This window comes from Anolis carolinensis, chromosome 4 (genome assembly GCF_035594765.1).
Source record: "Anolis carolinensis isolate JA03-04 chromosome 4, rAnoCar3.1.pri, whole genome shotgun sequence".
Classification (NCBI taxonomy): domain Eukaryota; kingdom Metazoa; phylum Chordata; class Lepidosauria; order Squamata; family Dactyloidae; genus Anolis; species Anolis carolinensis.
In genome coordinates, this window is record NC_085844.1 from 69,661,927 (window position 1) to 69,682,738 (window position 20,812).

Sequence of the window (20,812 nt, forward strand, 5' to 3'; positions counted from 1 at the left end):
ACCCATTCAATTGCTTGAAGAATATGTTTGCAGTGAACAGAATGTTCATCTCACAGAATTCAGTCACTTCCCTTTTTCTGGTACTCCTTCATTTCCTGCAATCCTAATCCCTATTCAGGCCCCATCACCCAAGCCACCATTTTCTGCAACTGAAAATAATATTCAGATCACTTTTAAAATCTCCTTTTTTTTGTACTGTTGAAAGATTGGTATGGCAAGAAACCAGCATATAAGAAAAAACCATATCTCAGAGGCATTTCTCTTCAGCCAAAAAAATTGTATGGGGGTGGGATCGGCAGATTGGCAGATCCTAGCAATCTCAAAGGCTATCCAGGGTCTGCTGTCGGCTGCAGCATTTCTACCTCCAAACTAAGAGTTATACCATTGAACCCCATTTTTAAATTATCCTCTAGCTATCTCTGGGGCCAAGTGAAGGTGAAGTTGGAATGTCTTCTGACTGTAGACAAATGAAAATGCATTATTATACCCAGCTGCTGCCGGTTTAGAAATATAATTGATCTAGGAAACTGGATGCTTTGGGAAGTTGAAGGATGGTATCTGAAATAGTTCCCAGGTGTTTTTTTGTTTTTTGTTTTTTGCTGTTTGCCCTTAGCAACTGAGTAATCAGTTATATCAGAAGACCAAGCCGAGAGAAACTCTTGATAAACTAGATCAATAAAGTATATCATTTAAAGCACTTGGGATTTAATCTACTCTGTTCTGTATCCATCCAAATGCTTTACTGAGATGTAGTTGTTTATTATTTGTGGATAGACTATTGGAGATAGTGGATAGACTTATAATGTAGATAACCAACTTATAGGGGCAGGTATAATGTGCTTTCCTCTTAGTATAATGGAATTGGAAATATGTATTTCAGTTTTTATTTATATTAAATGAATTGTAAAATAAGATCAATTTTTTACTTTATTTTAAGATGCTAAAATCAAATGAGTATTGTGAAAACTGGAATCCATGCCCAATTTACTCAAAGTCCGAAAAGTGTTTGACGTCTGTGCCAAATAAAAGCAACAGAAGACACCAGGTAAAAGTTGTATAGGTGACATTTTTGATGAGTAAGTGAAGGGGATGGTTTAAATATTGGCTCTTACAAAGCGGAAAATGAAAAAAAAAAACCTACAGAGAACATGATTTAATCTAGAAATGGATTGTAAGAGGTTTTACAGTGACTTAGTTGCTAAATATCATACCCCCATTCTCTTTCCCATATTCTTCTCCCTTTGAAATTGCAATTATGATTAAAATATTTGCTTGGTCCTTCAGGTCTGGTGTCTAAAACATGCGGCTGTCTTTATTATTATTATTATCACAATTGCTGTTGCCATCATCATATATAGAAGCACAACTCAAAACATTTAGATGATACATTTTAATATATTTATTTAACATATTCATATTGCCTTAACATTGTAATGTAAAATGTGTAATAGATTAGAATAAGTTGTTAGCATAGCTGTTGGCTCAGTGCTACACAGTTCAGAGTGGTTTGATTTTCTTAAATGTAAATGTAATTTGCTTTAATGCTTCAACATGTTGGCAGGAAGATGGTGTAAGTTATTCAAAGTCCAAGAAACCAAGAATCAATAAACCACCAAACTCAAAAAAGGTATGTCAATATTAGAAGGCATTTTCCCTCTAGTTATACTAAAAAAGAAATAAAAATTAAGTTAGTGTTTGTCAATTGTGTTCCATTTTTGAAAGACAAGAATTCTATTTCTTTGTTATCAAGGTACAAATTAACTTAACTTGTGGGGCACTGCAGCAGGTTTGTCCAGGTATGACTGGCTACCTTCAGAGTTAATCCAGAACATAAATGCTCCAAACTGGCCCCAGCTTTACCAGCCAGTATAGTCTCATCCTCAGGGAATAATGAGTTTAAGAGGAAGGCTTCTCACAGAGATCTCAGAGTTGAGATAGGCTTTAATAAGAAAATATGGACCAACGTTATCTTATCAATACTTTGATCCAAGCTCAAAAAAGACAGGTAGCTAGTTAAATCATTGTGACATTCTTCCTGTAATTGGTCCTAATTAGCAGTCTGGCTTCAACATTCAGGACCAGCTGAAATATCCCAAACATTTTCAAAGGCAGCTCATTATAGTAATCAAAATATGAATAAATAAGGCATGCATCACTGTAGTCAGATCAGAAATATATAAGAATTGTAGTTGCCACATTGCTGCAAATATGATGTGCAGAGGCATTCCTAGCCACCACCAAAACCCAGGCATCCAGGTTCAGGACTCAACCCAGAAGTTCATGCAAACTGAGTTTTCAAGAAGAGGGTAGGCTTTTATGGCATAGCTTGAGTTCCTACTTTGTGATCTACTTTAGACTCTCCAGGTCCACCTGTCTCTAGTCTGAATGTCCAGTGTGTTCTCTCTCATCTAGTTCAATATTGACACAAGAACAGCTTCTTTGAATTGAGAGAGAGAGAGAGAATTATGGTTGTCATCACCTAACTTATTTAATAGTGAGATCACAGTGTTTGCTGTACTGCACTTTCTTTTCTAGTATGTATGTTTTGCAGGTTTGTGTAGTTTTCATAAAGCAGTAAATCCTGTTTGACATAAGGTAACAATAGGAGAAATGAAGCATTTCTACACTTATAAGAAACAAAGTTTCGCTCAAGTATATTTCAGTCCTTTAAAAATTGTCTGTCTCAAACAAGATATATATGAATAGGACGGGTCTACCTTTCTCTGTGACTCACAACTTTCAATCTAATGAGTCTTGCTAGTAGCGTGTCACTTTTCCATGCCCAAACATATCTCCCTTTTTGTTTGTAAGCTGCACTTTATGTATTTATATTATTTTTTGCATATGTAAGAATTGGTTTTGAGTTATTTTTATTTATTTATTTTGTTATTATAGGAGCTGCTCAGAACACAGAAGATCTTTTGGGCCTCTGTCCCAGAACAGTAGTAGTTATTTTGGTTGTTTTAATCAGCTTTTAAATATATGTTTGTCTATAAATGATAAACATTGCTAGTGTACCTTTATGACAGTGTGAAATTGCAAAAGAATAAGACAATACATATATTGGACTTATTTTCTGTTGTTGAAAGCATGTACAAACTTCTGGGATGTAACCCAAAATTTTATTTTACTTAGAAAATGTTGAATATGTTATCTAGTTGATTTGACCTGTTTGTTTAATAAAGTTTGTTTCTGCTTAAAAATTCTCTTCCTTTTGCATGTGACTGATTTTTATCAATGCACGAAGTGATAAATGCGAACGTTGGACATAATTACTGATTTATTCATAGAACAGAAGTCAAGAACAAGGCAGCACTATGTTTTGTGTATAGCGTGACCATTCTTTTGTTTTCTGTGACACTGGACAACAAATTACTTTCAGTGCAGACCTAGACTGAGATATGCCAAACGCTCTGTGAAATATTACTCTTACTAACATAAAATCTAGTTTATGTTAATGGGTTCAACAAGCATCTAATTGGCAATTGCCCTGTGAAAATGGGCATCAGGATTCTGATCTCCACCAGGCAATAGAGTCACACACTCTCAGCTTTAGCCTATTAGTTTTCGGAGCAGACCAGGAGGTTTTCAGAGACTTGCATAGAGGTTGTAATCATTGACAATAAGGACACATTTTATTCTTGGAACATTTAAGAATGCTCTTTTTCTCATTTTAAATGTGCTTGTCCCCTTTTGGAAATCCCCTCCCTCAAAGGACTAGACAGTCCATAATACATTTAATTCATTCATTAATTGACTCACTAAAGTATGAGATTGACTTGGTGTTAATCAGGAAACCTAGTGAGTTGGCCACACTGCAATAAAGAAATCCAGCAAGTCAATAACTGCATGTTAATTAACCAGTTATTTCCAAGCTCTGGGAGGTGTATGCTGATACACATACACAAAATCTACAAATCCGCCATGTGCATGTCAATTACAAATACTGTTCTTCCTGGGATTGTCAGGTTTCTTTTTATTTCTTCCTCCCTGCACTATTATTTAAAAGTAAATTATACACTGTGCATAGAGGTTTCTACAGAACAATTGTACAAACGTCAAAATAGTTCTAATGCAGTTTCTATCTATGATGCTTTTTTTACATAATCACATTAGGGTTTTAGAAAATGCTTAGTCTGAGCCAATTCTCAAAGCCAATACACTCAAAGACAGCCCATTTGATAATGTCGGTCTCTTGTCATAACACAAAATCTTGCAGCACTTTAATATTGCGGACCAAAGTCAACTTCATCAGATGTAATGTGTTGTATTTTCTTGCAGTAGGAATTAGAAATGTCATGATAATAAAATATTGTGGACCGAAGTCCACTTCATCAGATGTAATTCATTGTATTTACTTGCAGAGGGAATTACAAATGCCATGGTAACCCTCCCTTTAAAATAAAATAGAAAATCTGTTTTAAAAAAACAACTGAAGTGTAATGATGATTTGGCAGCAATACAGCAAATGTACATAGTACTGATGTGGGAAAATGGAGAGATTAGCAGAATGCAAAGTTGGTTCCTGGGATCCCCATTTCTTTATCATGCAAAACTCTTGACAAGTGTTTCTAAGCAGTGCCTTTAGCTCCTGGCTCAATGCCAGCAGGCCTATCTCTGCTTACAAATAAACCATTGTCTGAAAGGATTTGATTTATTTGTAGCAAGACAACAAATTATTTTCAATAGATTATAGAGATGTGTTTATATCTCAGTGTCTACTGTAACACAATGAAAGGTTATGTGTTATTAAGATAAAACTATATTACTTTGGAACAAGTGCTCTATAGGATTTGTTTATTTACTCAGTAAGATTTCTTATTCTAGTTTGAATATTAACCTTGAACAGTTTAATTTTTATTCCAGCCACATTGCAGTCACAAGGTACACACACATATGGGCATATTCTCAATTTTTAAAGTTAAGGATAATTTCAGAAATGTGCAGAATATGTTAAAAGGGTGAAACAGTGAAACAGGTTCATAATGATTAGCAAATTTTGGGTCACTCTTTGTTGCCAAATTGCAACCTGCTGATGTATGGAGTCTAATTTCCATTTTGTATCTTTGGTTCTCATGTCATAATATATCACACACAAAAATCCATTTACAGTCATAAGAAGACACTGCCAAAGTCTAATTGTCTTTAATTGTGCTGCTGCAATTAAGCATGGAATATTCTACTAATTAAACAATTGCCTTCTGTTGTAAAAGGATTGCAACCTTTTCTTGCAAGTTTTCATTGCAGTTAGTATTGTGTCCAAAGGTGAAAGCAAATTAACAGTTTTAATGAAATCTCATATCCTACTTTAAAACATTTGTGTTAGTAACCTCACTGAATTAGCTGACAATATTAATGTAAGGAAAGATATGAATAGCTCTAACCCTTTCAGACAGCCAACTCGAGTAAATTATGAGAGGACAGCACCCAACTCATGTCTGCCTCAGCAGACTGATAAAAATCATGTATTAGCTATCAACCTCTGTATTTTCCATATGTTGCTAGTTTTAAACATTTCATTTCCCAGTCCTTTAAGGTTGTAATGTTTAAGAACGATGTTTGTGATACTGGAATATTGATACATAATGGGTTTAGATCACAAGTTTGGATCAAATATATGGATTTCTTTACAATATCAAATGCTTGACTTTTGAGGTATTTGCAGAATTCGGTGATAACCTTCCTTTTCAAGCCGGTCTCATATTATGGTAATGTTTCTACCTATATTGGAATAAATATGGATAGTTGGTTGGCTTCTGCAGTTGTTGCTGGTCACATCTCAAAATCTCCCCTTCATCAGATCAGTAATGAGATACCCAGTTCTTAGAACCAAGTAATATGGTTGGACACTTGAATTTTAAATTTCCTTTGCATATGGAGTGAATTAATTTCTCATGGTTAACAAATGCTAAACTCCAAATTGCATCAAGATGAAATTAGATTAGATCTCCAGTTATTTTTGTTTTTCATTTAATGGGGAGAAGATTTTTATATATCAAATGACACATATTGAATGTGTTTAAAGGCCTAAACATTGGTTCCTAAAGCTGTGGCTTTCTTTTCCTAATTACATAGGCTCTGAAAACTAGAATATTAGAAATCTTTCTTTTTAAAATAACTTTAGGATGCAATATTCAGCTAGAACCCCAAAGTCATTCTGAAGTCAGTGAAATACCCTTAGTGACCATGACTAGGATTGTGCTATTTGTAGTCATAGAGAAAATACAACCTATAAACCATTTATAGGTGAAGCAAGTGTTGCAATGTGTTAAGATTCTAGATCACCTGCCAGTTCTGACATCCAGGACAGCAGATGCCTTGTATAAAGATCTCTCTATTGATTCGATGCAGCATACTGAAGTTTCTACCCTCCTCCCATCAGCAATCTCTGCTGCAACAATCAGAAGCAGGATTTCTATTTCATTTCCTCCTTGAACCAGGGATCACTGACAGGAGGTGGGTGAAAATGTCAGTTTCCTTATCCTGATCAACAGCTGAACAGACCTTCACCATTTGTAGAGATTACTGTTTGGTAAATCGGGATTGTGGGGCTTTTACGCGACATACATTTTTCACACTATTTAATATAGAAGTGTCACAAAATCAAATCAGTTATCAAAGTACAACATTAACCCCATGTCTAAACAGACCAAATAAAACATATCTCAATTCTCCTGCAAGCAGTTCATATGATGTACAGCTACAGCAGAAATGCTGCTTCCAACAAAAAAAATCATAAGTGACTCAAGATTCCAGGAAACACCAAAGTGACCTTGGTGTTTTTGCCAGGTGGACAGTTGGATTGGGCTGAATCGGGTAGCCCAGTGTCCACGTGTCAAAAAGACTTGCAGGTGTCAAGAAGAAGCAACTCAGAGCAGCTCCCTATCAAAGTCTTCCTGACAATGTTGCTTTCTAGTTCTCACATAGCTGGATGTCCTTTTAAGACTTCACTGGAAGCAACGTTACCAATAAGGCTTTGATGGGGAGATGCTTGGAGCTACTTCTGGCTAGTTAAACAGTGGTGGTGGCAGTCCTCAGGAGAGTAAGACACTGTTGGGCCAGCCAGTTGTCTGGAATTCAAAAAGGCTTTGAGATGCTTCCATGCCAGCAGGTGTCGACTCCTTGTGCTGTACCTGGGGAAGCTCTGGAGCAGGCTACTCTAGTGTATTTAGCCTAGTATAGAGGCAGTTGCACATTTGTAACTGCAATCATGAATTCTAGCCGGATAGAACTCATGAATGCCAATTTGTGTAATGCAACAATTGCATAAGATCTATTCTCGCGTTCTCTGATTGTTTCAAGTCTGTAATGGAAATAAAAGGGGTTAAATCCAACTTTCCAGTGATGGAAACTTCCAAGTTTTTCTTATCTTCCCCATTCTGGCAACTCTTTGCACTGAAAAAATATAGATGTGTCAGATCCCAGTCTATCCTCTCTACTGAAATCAGAGAAAGTTTCTTTGAACTGAGAGCAGAACTATGCATTTTGAAGTATCATATGTTGCAATTATTTCTGACTGGTAACACTAAAAATTTAAGCTGGGAGGGAAGGACAATTTTACATTCTCCAGATGATAAAATAGTTTTGTATTCATACTATATTTTATAATAAGTACAACAGTTCCCATCACCTGCAGTCCTAATTGGCAGGGTTATATATATATCTTCTATATATATAAAAGAGTGATGGCATCACGGCAGCGGACAAAACAACAAAAGTAAACACCCTACAACCTTGAAAATTGACAGCACAACCTCTCATCCATGCCTCTAGGTTGATACAACAAAAAGAAAAGAAAAATAAAGTCCTAATTAGAGGGAGAGGAATAATTGTTTTTATCCAATTGCTGCCAGTTAGAAGGCTAAGCTCTGTTCACTTGGTCCCCTAGCAACCCACTCAGCCCAGGGGACCCTTTACCTTTAACTACCACCAATTCCTCAATACTTTATTTCCCATACCACCAGACTTCGCCACAGCAACGCATGGCCGGGCACAGCTAGTGTGTGTGTGTGTGTGTGTGTGTGTGTGTGTGTGTGTGTGTGTGTATATATATATATATATATATATATATATAGCATATATTATAATTTTAAATATATGAGTGACTCCATGTAAGACTGCTTTAAAAAAGCATGTTTTGTACATGCATAGACTTACTTCATATGCCATTGGACATGCATTCAAAATCAAGTATTTTCAAGCAAAGAAATTAGCCAACCTCCACAATCTTTATGACCCCAAAGAGCCAATGTGTAGTTTCAATGATCCCATCCATGCACATCAATGCCATATTGAATTGAAAAGATTCATACCATGGCTATTTCACTACTGTAGATCCTATCTGCATACACTTGTTTCTGTGTATCAGGATCCTGAAGTCCAATTCAAGATGTTCAAAGTGGAATATCATGTCATACAATTGGTCCTTTAATCAAATGTTCCTTTTCTTCAGACTGGCTGTACATCATCAGAGATTGTGCGACTAAATGACTGATATATTATACAACCTACTTGACCTACATATGAAAACACGCTTATCTAAGGAAATTGGAGCAAATTTTTATAACTCTAATGCAGTTGTAGGCTCATCTGTATCAGTATTGATTTAAAGTCATACCATTTGCCTAATGCCTGGCCATTTTTCAGCTATTAATTCTTCACTGGTCTTTGTAAAAATACATTTAAGATAGCTGCATTCATAACATAAATATATAGTTTAATTGGGAGGGGAAATCTATCTGACATTATTGATAAACTTTGATTATTTTGTATTCGGTCTCAGCATTGCTTGTGGATATGTGTTGTCTTTACTGGCAGATACACACTTTACTTTGCCCTATTGATTAAACGTCAACTGATTGAATTTTGGCTTTACAAGGCCAATGAGATAGTCTGCCGCTAAGGCTCTTTAGAATAAGAAAGAGGAGCAATAATTTTCAGAGTCAACGTGATCTTTAAAAAAAATGAATGCACTACAGTAATGGAAAATATGTGGCTGACAATATGACCTCCTCTCCAACATATTTCAAATGGACTTGTTTGAAACTTAAGTTAGAAATACGACAACATTGCATCAAACAAAAATTAAATACAAAAAATAACATTGATACTGGTTACTTACTTATTAAATATAGGAATTAAATACAAAAGAATGTTAAAGAAAGCAGAATTACACTACTTTTCCTCTTAGACATCATGTAACATTGTACTTTTTCCACATCTTGTCTTGACAAGGCAGTGTTTGTGTACATTAATCCACAACTTCTCTGTGAAGAAGGGCAAAAGTAGCTATCAAACATCTGCCACAGAATTGCAGTTGACAATGATGCCATCAGTCTAGGTGGCTGTGAGCCTGTAGAAATCCCGGAGCCTTCAATCCATGAAATATTGGAAGGATGTCACCCCACAGTGTATATCAAAAGCATGAAACAGATGAGACCAAAAGGAGTGAGAAAGGTGGTTTTCTGCCTTTAGCTTGAATATCAAGCTAATTGGCCTATATATCTTGGTTGACGTTTCAAGGGTCATGAAGATTTATTTTCCCACATCTTATATTTCACAAGGTATCATATCCTCTTTAAAACTGTTGTTGAAAGCACCTGATTTCAATCTTCCATCTCGCAATGAAATTTCACAGTAGACAGTGAAACCCTAGTCAAAATATTATCTAGCAAGTAACTAGAGTAAAGTAATCCTAATGGAATGCAAAAAGATTGACTCTTTGAAGTGACTGTGATCTTTCCTTCCTGCTGAATCATTATATTCTACAATATGGTTCCCCTCTTCTGCTAGGTTCACTTACTATTCATTTTAATCATTCTGCTAGAAATAAACTGGCATTAGATACAGCTACTCTTATTTTTCAGATCAGCCATGCCAGGGGAAAATAGCTGATCCTTCGATACTACCAAATAGAGCTTTCAGAATAAGAAAACATTAAGAACATTAAATTTGTACACTGAAGTCACTGGAAAGTTAGTCTCCTTCAAAGACGCAGGAGTGTTCACTTATTATGCTGTTCAAATAATTTCCATGCGGAAGGTTTTAAAAAAGCTTATCTCATCAATAATTGTTGCACTTGCTTAATACTGCGTATTAGAGAAGGGAAGTCTCCGTGCAACAGCACAGCTTCCCTTTTAATAAAGTGCGTAGGTCTTTTCCACCCAGTGCCACACTGTGATTGCTGGATCCGGGAATTCACAAATCATTATTTCTTATTGCATGGAGGATAAAAATAAAATATTTATGTAATAACCATTTAAATTATTAATGTTGTTTATTTTCTTAATTAAAAAGGTTTCACAAGCTTGGCAGCTCAGTGGAAACAGGAAAGTAAGGTGTAGTGTTATTGGACAAAATTTGGTGGATGGAAACTTGCAGTTGGTTTTGGAAAAGCTTATACTATACTATTTTCCAGATTCTTGGTAAAGTATATGACTGTACTTCTCTGCACAATCATATTCCCATTATAATAATGGTCATGAATAAAGGCCACTAAAGCCCTACAAACATTTTGCATAGGAACATTAATTCTCTGAAATCCATTTGCCTTTTTCTTTTAGGGGGTATTTGCTGAGCCTGTGAAGATGTTCTTCCAGAAAGATGTTAGCTTAAATTGCTTTTATTTTTGAAATTATTACAAAATAATTTTCTCTCTCTTTGAGATCCTTTAGTATTTCATTTATGGGAGCTTCAGTCCTAAAATTGCTTACTTTAGAGCAGTGGTTCCCAACCTGTGGTCCATGGACCACCAGTGGTCCCCAAGAACTAAATATGGTCCACGGCCTCACTGTTACTACTCCATTGCAACAAGAGCAACTGTTCTCGCAAAACCCTCTTACGGTGCTGCGGCAACAGGGTTATTGGGAGTGGAAAGGCTGACTACCCAGGAAAGGCGTGACAACAAACCTCCTGACTGCTGCTGCTTCTCCTCCTCCCTCCCCGAGTGAAGACTTTCCATGTGGCATTTGGAAATGTGGGCACCTTGATGTTTTCTTTTTTAGGTCTGTTCCTGGGGTTATTTGGGGTGCTGATTCAGAAAATTGCATTGGATAGACCACATCAGCTCTAGATTATTAAATATGGTTTTCTGTCAGCGAGCAGACGGCGACTACTGGATGGCATATATTCTGTATCAGAAACTAGAGTTGATGTGGTCTAGCCAATGCAGTTTTCTGAATCAGCACCCCAAATAACCAAATTGAATCTAAAGTTGATCAAAAACGGATTCGTAACCCTTTTGGTACTAATGTTGAAGAGTGGTCCCTGTCAAAGTAGTCCCTAGTCAAAAAAGGTTTGAGAACCACTGCTTTACTGGGTTAAAGCTCAGTACTTCCCCTTTCCCATATAACTGGTTTGTGAACTGTATTACGGAATGGTCAGGCTCTTTATTCAAATTGTTTGGTCATTTCCACATAGGAGACTTCACAAGGGCAAATCTGACCAGTGGTTCTCACTTTTGTTTCTCAAACCACCATCTGTTTTACCTCCCTCTCTGAATCTTCCATGCATCATGTACACAGGAGAAATCTGCTGTCAGAAGTAATTAATGGAGCCTGCTTTCTGTGAAAAGAAGTGAAAGTAGGGTCAGCATGTATTTGCATAAGTTCTAAAGGGCTAATTTTATTATCCAAGATAATCATGCCAATGAGCAAGTGGAGTCTCAAAAAAAATACAGTTCCTTAGCATACAAATGACTTTCCTCCCTTTGAGTCTTTAAAATATGGGTGGGCTTTACCCCTTAATATTCATTAAGAATTATCAGGTCTTGATCTAGAAATTGTGCCTTCTCTTTCTAACTCTTATGAAGGAAAGAGAGGAGATGCAGCTATGGAAGCTTCTGTTTCACTTCTTGTCTAAACCTTCATCTCTTATTCCCAACTGTTGCAGCTGTATTGTGTGCATGTGTGTGTGCCTTCCAATTGCAATCTCGCAAATTTCATAGGGATTTTTTGTTGGCAAGGGATATGCAGAGGTGATTTCTGCAGTATCTTTCTCTGAAATATAACCTAGAGCACCTGGCATCCATTGGCTGTCTCTCATCCAAGTATTAACTAGGACTGACCCTTTGAGCTGCCAAGATTATTTTTTGTGTCAGGAGCAACTTGAGTCGCTTCTGGAGTGAGAGAATTGGCCATCTGCAAGGACATTGCCCCGGGGACGCCCGGATGTTTTGATGTTTTTACCATCCTTGTGGGAGGCTTCTCTCATGTCCCCGCATGGAGCTGGAGCTGATAGAGGGAGCTCATCCGCACTCTCTCCGGGTGGGATTCGAACCTGGCAGCTTTCAGGTCAACAACCCAACCTTCAAGTCACTTGGTCCACTACGCCATCTGGGGGCTCCAGCTGCTAAGATCAGATAGAACCTTGTGTCTTTAGGGTATTTAGGCTGTATTACCATGTACTAATGTGGAGGAAGTAGACAACAATTGGTTAGCAGGAGATTCTGAATCCTTGCTCTAACACAGTGATTTTCAACCTGTGGGCTCCCAGATGTTTTGGTCTTCAACTCCCAGAAATCCTAACAGCTAGTAAACAGGCTGGGATTTCTGGGAGTTGTAGGCCAAAACACTTGGGGACCCATAGGTTGAGAACCACTGCTCTAGCAGCTTATCCACCACCTGGTATGACCTACTGTAGGTGTAAATACCCCCAAAAGTACCAGCTCTCACATGATATTGGAATCTAAACAGCTTGGTAAGTACTTAGATGGAAAACCACCAATGAGTACCAAGTGATATAAGCTATATTTCGGAGGAAAGAACTGCAAAATCACCTCTGTATATTCCTGCCTTTAAAAACACTATGAAATTTATGGGAATGCCATAAGTCAACAGTGACTTGGAGGCACATACACACAAAGGTTCACAACTCAGATTCTTCTGCACCAGGATAAAAATCTTGGGAGAGCTGAAAATGAAGGAGGCTCTTTACTTGGACAAGAAGCAGGCACTCTGGCAACCTCTCTTACAGGGTTTCCAGAAAGGAGAAGGAAGAGGAACATCAAGAAATAATACATCTGCTGATAAAAACCATGTTTATACCCAGAACCATTCTAAATCAACACACCTATAGGGGATGTTTCAGCTCTGGAAGTAGTAGATCTGAGTCCCTTCGGGTGAGAAGGGCGGCATATAAATGATGGAAATAAATAAATAAATAAATAAATAAATAGATCTTAAAACTGATTGTATTCAGTAGCCAAAATCCATGTACATAGATATATGTCTAAAAGAAATCTATTGAACATGCAGAAATCAAAACATACATGCTAATTACATTGGGGATTAGTACTACAATAAAGCTTCAAACAATTACCATATTAGATAATTAAGCAAGGTTCTTTCAGAAAGGGGAAATAGTAACGTAAGCAAATTCACAAGGTGCCAACGGTTTTCCAGATTCAGAATATTATCGCATTGTCTCAACATGCAAGAAGAGGCAGGATTTCGATGTAAGCAATCTGAGGATCAAGAATTGCTACCAGAAGAAAGGAGAAAGGGAGGTTCAAAAGTGAAAGCAACAAGAATCTTTTTCTAAGGACCCTTCTACATTGCTATAACCCAGTTCAAGGCAGCTAATCTGGATTTTATACAGCTGTGTAGAAGGGGCCTTAAACACATACACATACACACACATAAAAGAGGGAATAGGTGGAGGAAATTCTGAAAGTTTTTCTTGAAAAGAGCTTGCCAGGATCTTTATAGAAGAGGAGCTAGTTTGTATTGGACTTCTAGCTTAAGTAATAAGAAGAAGGTGAGGTTTTGACAGGAAAAGAACAGTCTCAACTAATTCAATTTTACATTCCTATATACCTGGGATCACGTAAAAATTTCTGGGTGCAAAGGAGTTATAAGTGAAAAAAGTTTAAGAAACCATGATATATAGTACCATCCTAGCCACACTAAGGCCCCTTCTACACTGTCATATAAAATTGATATTATCTGCTTTGACCTGGAATCTGGATTATATGGCAATGTAGAATCATATAATCCAGTTCAAAGGCGATAATGTAGATTATATGATAATCTGGATTAGATTGCAGTGTAGAAGGGACCTTAAGGCAAACTCAGTACAGATAAGGGTGATGAATGGTAAGTATGCCTTTTTATTCTTTGTGGAAGATGTAAAGGATAGCCTGATTATGTCTCCATTAATATTCATACATTCCTACCAGAATATTTTAAATAGCCGCCCCACTTACATTTTTGTACATATTATTATCACAGAGGTTCTGCTTTACAAATGAATTTCTATATCAAATACAATAGTTAGATGGTGCAATAAATTCATTTTAAATTATATTTGGAGGAAGGGGAGGGATGAAAAGATGATAGTTGCTTTGAGGTATAATTATTTCTGAAGAGTAAGTATGTCAGCTTTCCTGCACTGCTCGAAATGTCTGCATGCCAGAGAAGCCAGATCTTGAGATGAAAAATGATTTGGAGATAGTAATTGGTTTATGCAGTTAGTAGGGGCTGTATTCTAATAGTCAGAAGCAATACAAATGTTAGGGGGAAAGCAATTGGCCAAGGGGAAGAAAGGGACCGAGACACCAAATTATGGCATAAAGTTCAGATGATAATGGGCACTACTATATTAGCAAGCATTAACATTTCTCAATGGGACAGTCCATTTGTGTGGACTGATAAATCTTCTTAAATCAAGGCACGTTTGTTTTAATGTCTTAGAATTCAGTCCCAAAAGCTAAAAAAATTCTTATAAGGCTTGCTGAATTTGGCTGACTTTATTACTGAAATAATGCTGACATTATTACTCATGATAAAGTTAAAAGGAAAGTATGGGAGGAGGAGTTCACAAGCACTTGATACTGTAAAAAACAAAACACGTAGCATTGCTTCTCTGTTAGGATTACCAGTATTCTCGAAAAATCGACCTCTCTCCGAAAAGATAGACTAAACATGGATTCCAAAATTGTATATTATTAATTTTATTATATTTTTCACACTTTGTTTTGCAATATCAAAACAATAGCATTCCCCCTGCTTTATTTCCAGTAATTCGACCAAGAAACTAATCCCAGACAAAAAGCTCTGTGCTTCAGAACTATATATCTGTTTTCTTAAAAATCATCTGTAACATTTACATGGTTATAACCCTTTGGGAACCTCCACATATATGTTATATACCGGTATTAAAAATAACTAAGATCCAGTGGACCGGGGATCATATCTGCGCTTATGCAGTCCAGTGTTGGCTTTTTGGGAAGACCTAAATAATATATCATTTGGGGGGATGTCCTTGCGGGGCTTTTCCAGCTGCCCACCTACTGTGAGGTGGGTCCACCAGGAGGAGAAAATGCCAGCCAGAAAAGTTAATTTTATCAACTGAAGTTTTCAGTCTCCCAAAGGAATCCAAAAATGAGCTGCCGCCAGACATCAGCAGCATATAGATTAAACCTGCATGCTTTACATTGAACTGTAAATTGATGTGTATGTTTATATTGTAAGCCGCCCTGAGTTCCCTGATGGGTGAGAAGAGCGGGGTAGAAGTGATGTAATAAATAATAAAATAAATAAATAAACTGTTCATATCTACACAACAACCATTGCGTTCTACGAGGCTCACCTTTTCTGCAAACCAGACTTGATCAATAATGTCATTATGGACTGTTTTACATATTGCCTCAACACATTTTCCCTATCCACCCCCTATTTCAGAGCAGACCTTCCAAATAGCTCTGGTTTCAAATTACAGCTGTTTGTTTTCCCCGCTATGTAGGAGACTCCATCCACCTTTGATGTCATGAAGATTCCCCAACAAACAAGAGCCCGGATTGAAACCAGGCCAGCTTCTCACCAATCAGGGGAGGGTGCGGTGTTTTGCATGGCTGTCAAAGAGAATAAAATGTCTTTTCCTGTTGCCTTCAAACCTGGTTTTTATGTTGACCTGATCTTCAAGGAAGTGGGGCTCATTGGCACCAGATTCTCAGCCTGCTTCTTCAGCGGATAGTTTTAGTTGTCAATGCAAGATATCCCTTGTGCTTTTCATATGTCCATTGCATTAAGAGATTAAGCAGTTGTGACCTCTCCTATTCAGAACCTGCTCCTGGTACTTACTTACTTAGGTGATCCCGCGTAGTTCGAGGATGATGGTCTTTCAGTTGTGGGGTCTTGAGGGTGGGTTGTTCCATGTTCCAAAATTCATTTCTCTTTTTTGGCCACAGAGGGGTGACCCCTCTGGACACGGCAGTCCAGTCAGGGATAAGAGAGGCAGTCAATGTTTAGGGCACCTTTTCTAGCCCCTTCCCCGTGTGGGGTGAGCAGAGCGGATTCTAAAAAGGGCTGCTCAGTCATGGATACAGCTGCCGGACTACTCAACTGCCTCGGACCTTGAGTTAGAACGACTGAGTCCATATCCGCCGCCCATGTGCCAGTCTGTGACTAGGGGCTTCCAGATTTCACAGTCCTGCCCCCGTCGCCACTCGCTGTTCGCCATGGGACTTTTGTTGGTTTGTTTTTATTTTTCTTGGAAGACGCCTGTGCGTGATTTTTTTAATGTGTGGAGGTCAGTGCACGGCCGGTCAACACACAGTCTTCACAGATTGAAGTCCCAGCAGTGGTGTGATTAACACACCGGTGGCTTCTCAGTCTGTTGCAGCCTTCTTCCGCCTTCACAGTCGTTGTAACATGTACCATGTTATTCTCCACCTGCTCCGCTGTTGAGATCTTAGGGTCTTCGGATTGTGTTTGGTCTGGATTCTCCCCTGTGGCCCCTCCTAGGAGTGCATGACTCCAGTGGTTGTGCCCGCAGGTTCATTGGAACGCGCAAGCCCCCTCACCACGACAAGGTGACAATCTATCAAGGGGAGTGCTCCTGGTGACACCTTTGCCAATAGTGCCTTTCATTGGCCCTTTATTGCACCAAACCTTCCCTTCAGAGCTGGTGCCTTTTTGGTCTGTGCTGGAAAAGCACCATTTTATGCTTCCATCCTGCTCTGAGGACATCTGGTGGGCTGCTGTTTAAATTTTCACAATATCCAGAGCTAGTCTATATTATCGTGGGAGCTCCAGAGCACTGTGCAGAATTACCTCCTATTTCCCAATCCTGAAGCAAGAAGGGGGATCGGGATTACAAATCAAGATTGAAGAAGATGATGATATTTGTTACAACACAATTAAAACAGACAGATGAAGTACAATGCTGTTAAAATATCAAATTCATCTGAGGTTGGATCTAAACTGCCATAGAATCCATTTTCTGAATACAGATTAATTGCATTGGACTGGATTCTAATCCAGTTCAATGTGCATAATATGCATTCTAAAACTGGATTATATGGTAGTGTAGATCCAACCTGAGACATATCTTCCCCCGGAACACTTTTGATATCAATATTAGCTTTTTCATTCCATAAATGACACATTGAAAAGCATGATACAGCAAAAAAAAAAACCAAAAACAAATAATGAACCTGATTTACTCCTAGTATATTTCCTTCCAATCCTATATTCTGGGAAGCCAGAAAGCAAACTAGATGATAAATTTATTACTTAAAAGAAGCTGAAGTAAGTATAAGCATGGGCCAAATATATCATTTCTGAGTATACTTCATATAGTTATTAGGATTGTCAGCAAATTAAAAATATAGGAATGGATCACAATTTAATCAGAAAAGACCAATTGAAATTAGTGAAACTTTCCATTCGTTATTACTAACCTGAGGTCTATTTGTTCTCTAAGTGTCATTAAAGGCAGGTCCAACTCACTCTGACTTTCAGTCTGTATATGCAGATATTTATGTTACTGGAAGATATTGTTTTGGTAGTGTGCTTTTCTGTTCAAGATTCCAGAGTTTAAGGCTCATGGAAACAGTGGTGTAGAAATGCAAACAAGCAGGAGTTTAAGGTATGCAATGAGTTTCATTATGCATGAAAACACTCTTTTCTTTAGTGAGAAAACATCCTCAGTTGAGCAGGTAACACATACAAGCTTTTGCTTGCAAAGAAATGATGGCGACACCTAATTCATCAACACATCAACATAGCTTTATTAACATATCAACATCAAATAGATCAATAATCTATTTTGTCATTGGTCAGTGGGTTCACTTTATAGATGTAAACTGTGTGCTAAGCATTTTTTCTTTTCACCTGCAAAGTAGTGAGAGTTGGGGGGGGGGGGTTGTCTGTATTGATCAGAGTCGTCACATTTGTGAGAACAATTCTTATGTCATAGCCCTTTCTTTGTTAATAGGCTTTTTACAAGTTAGATAGGTTGTTGCCTTATTTTCATCAATCACATAATTCTGTGCTTTTTGCTTCACAAAACAGAAAGATAGTAGTAAATTATGTGAATTCTGGCTGGAAAAGACCAATGTTCTGTCTTTTGAATTTCAATCTCACACTCAAGGATAGTTACAGAGACTTTTTTCAAAAGTTGTAGCCTCAAATGTCCCCAAGATGTAACAGCTCAGTCCCAAGCTGATCATTATAAGCAAAAGTTCAAAGTCTGAAGTAAGCTGCATCCACCCAGGTCTTGGCACTTATTAAGGTTGTGCATTTTTTGTTAGTCCTTGTAATTCAGATCAAATTTGTTAAGTTCATACTTACAGGTGATATCCGATACACGGGAGTGGCCCGTGTCAAAAATTTAAGAATCAAAACTTACCCCATACTTCTTTGTTTTAGTTTTATAAATCTCTGAAGGCTCCCAAAGTCAGTTTCATATTCAGTGCAAGGAAGGAAAACTGAAAAAAGCAAAGCAAAAAGGCTGCCTTAGTGACTGCCTTGCCTTTCCATTGTAAATTAATAGCCTCTCACCATTAGGAACAGGGAAAAGAGGAAAAGAGGGAACAGTGTTTTCTGGGAACAGCACAGAACTCTGGGAAATGTAGTTTGGGAAGAGACGAGTCCTATGCCATAGACTTCAAAGGCCCTGCCCTAAACTACATTTCCCAGAATGTAGTGCACTGCTCAGCATCAGAGAGATTTGCCCTTCCGTAGCCAGCCAGCGTTCCAATAAATTATGATTTTTGTTCCTGGATTATAAATGTCATTTCCTAATTGGTTCAATCATAAGAACATGGTGAAAGTTTATTAAGGTGCAAAAACTTTGTCTTTGTGTGAGAGTCATCGTGTTATAGTACATTTTGCTATAGTCTCCAGTCCACCAATTTAACATTGTCATCCACCCATTTAACAAAGTTATTGGCGCAAAAACAAAGTTCCTGGAGTAGAACTGCTTCTTTCAAAGTAAGGACTACATAACTAAACAGGAAATAACACTTTCAAACTAGGAACATGTTTACTTTATTATTATTTGTTACACAACAAGATGACTACACAGCAAACAAGATCACTATGCTCACTTTTGTATTGCATCACACATCAGACACTTCCCAAGTGTCCTTTAGTGTTGTTGTTGTTGTTGTTGTTGTTGTTTTGTTGTTATTATTATAATATTTCAGAGGCTGGATGGCCATCTTTCAGGGGCGCTTTGATGGTTTTTGTAGTATGGGTTTTTTTCTGGGTTATAAATGTCATTTCCCAATTGGTTCTATCATAAAAACATGGCAAAAGTATATTAAATTGCAAATACATTGTTTTTGCAAGAGGGATATTGTGTTATAGCTCATTTTGCTATCCAGTCCACCAATTTAACATCATCATCCACCCATTTAACAAAGTTTTTAGAACAAAAACAAAGTTCCCGGTTTAGAACAACTACTTTCAAAGTAAGGGCTACACATTTAAACAGGAAATAATACTGTCAAACCAGGAACATATTTTCTTTGTTATTAAAAAGATGTTGTTTATAAACACTTTGAAAATCGCCAAAAAATCTGTGGATAAGTGAAACATTCTGAAATGTGGTGGGCTAAGTGGAAAATGTGGAAAATGTGTTCTACCATTGTAGCAAGTTTCACCTAAATAGCTGTAAAAATGACGTTTCTCCAATTATAGTAATTATGAGCAATTACTATTACAAAATAGCAACAAAATTTTGCTATTCTCGTTATAGTAATGAATTTTTCATTAACTATACTTTAAAACCACTTTAGTATCGCTCAGTTTTATAATGACTTTTGAGTCATTTTTAAATGGATCGCACATCCATAGTACTTATGTATCATCCTGCCCAGGCTAGGTGGTAGAACTCATAAACCTTCTTGCTTGATACCTACCCTATCTTACTGAATTCAGATTTACTCCTTCAAATTTTGTACTGGAATATGTTGAACTTCTCCTGTGCCACTGGTCCATCTATGGAAAAAATCGCTCAAGTAAACAACAGTCAAAATAAAATGCTGTATAAGATAAAAAACACACACACACAAATAATGCCAAGTCAGTGGACATGAAAAAAAATTCTACTCTAATCTCCCCAAAGAGCAATCAGCTTACTCACCCTTGGAATATTATACTCTACAACCCCCATATCCTTAGCAGGATACATTCTAGAACGTTGTGTGCATATGAAAGACAAGGGGTTATAGTGAACTCTACTGAACTGCAGAAGCATACCATGGAGTTGTGCTGGAGGACTTAGGAAATGCCTAGAAGACACATCTCTAGGCATTTCTAGGTCTTCTGGCATGACTCTAAGTTCAACGTCTTGCAGGGGCACACCACATAATTGAGTGGAGATCCTAAAAAATGTTTAGAGAGGGCATATTTTGTCCATAAAAGAAATTGGAGGTTTCAGTCCTGTGGATACAGGGTCAGAATATATATACATTAGAGTCCAACACTCCGTATTATCTGATGCCCCTCCCTGCGGGCACCTGGCGTTTGGAGAAGCCTGCTGTGTGTTGCTGAGAAACAGCTGTTTTTCTAGGCGGCAATGTGCA

At 37.6% G+C, this 20,812-nt stretch overlaps 1 protein-coding gene and 1 long non-coding RNA gene across 8 annotated transcripts in view; one reads left to right on the forward strand and one right to left on the reverse strand.

Moving 5' to 3' along the window:
- The window catches only part of c4h18orf63 (chromosome 4 C18orf63 homolog), a 34,810-nt gene extending 31,604 nt beyond the window's left edge, over window positions 1–3,206 (forward strand). For 5 of the 7 annotated variants that reach the window (XM_062980589.1, XM_062980588.1, XM_062980590.1 and 2 more), the window contains 3 exons: window positions 938–1,045; window positions 1,562–1,627; window positions 2,896–3,206. In XM_062980589.1, coding sequence (XP_062836659.1) covers window positions 938–1,045; window positions 1,562–1,627; window positions 2,896–2,946 — 225 coding nt within the window. In that variant the 3' untranslated portion in view covers window positions 2,947–3,206. Of the gene's footprint in view, window positions 1–937; window positions 1,058–1,561; window positions 1,628–2,895 lie in introns of those variants that run through there. The other 2 variants (XR_010006067.1, XM_062980594.1) reach the window with 2 other exon arrangements.
- Window positions 1–18,899, reverse strand: part of LOC134298940 (uncharacterized) — a 34,379-nt gene extending 15,480 nt beyond the window's left edge. Inside the window, exons 1-2 of the long non-coding RNA XR_010006068.1 lie at window positions 18,631–18,899; window positions 11,487–11,562 (exon numbers count right to left, since the gene is read on the reverse strand). This is a non-coding gene — a long non-coding RNA (uncharacterized LOC134298940). The remainder of the gene's footprint in view (window positions 1–11,486; window positions 11,563–18,630) is intronic.
- Window positions 18,900–20,812: the final 1,913 nt, after the last annotated feature.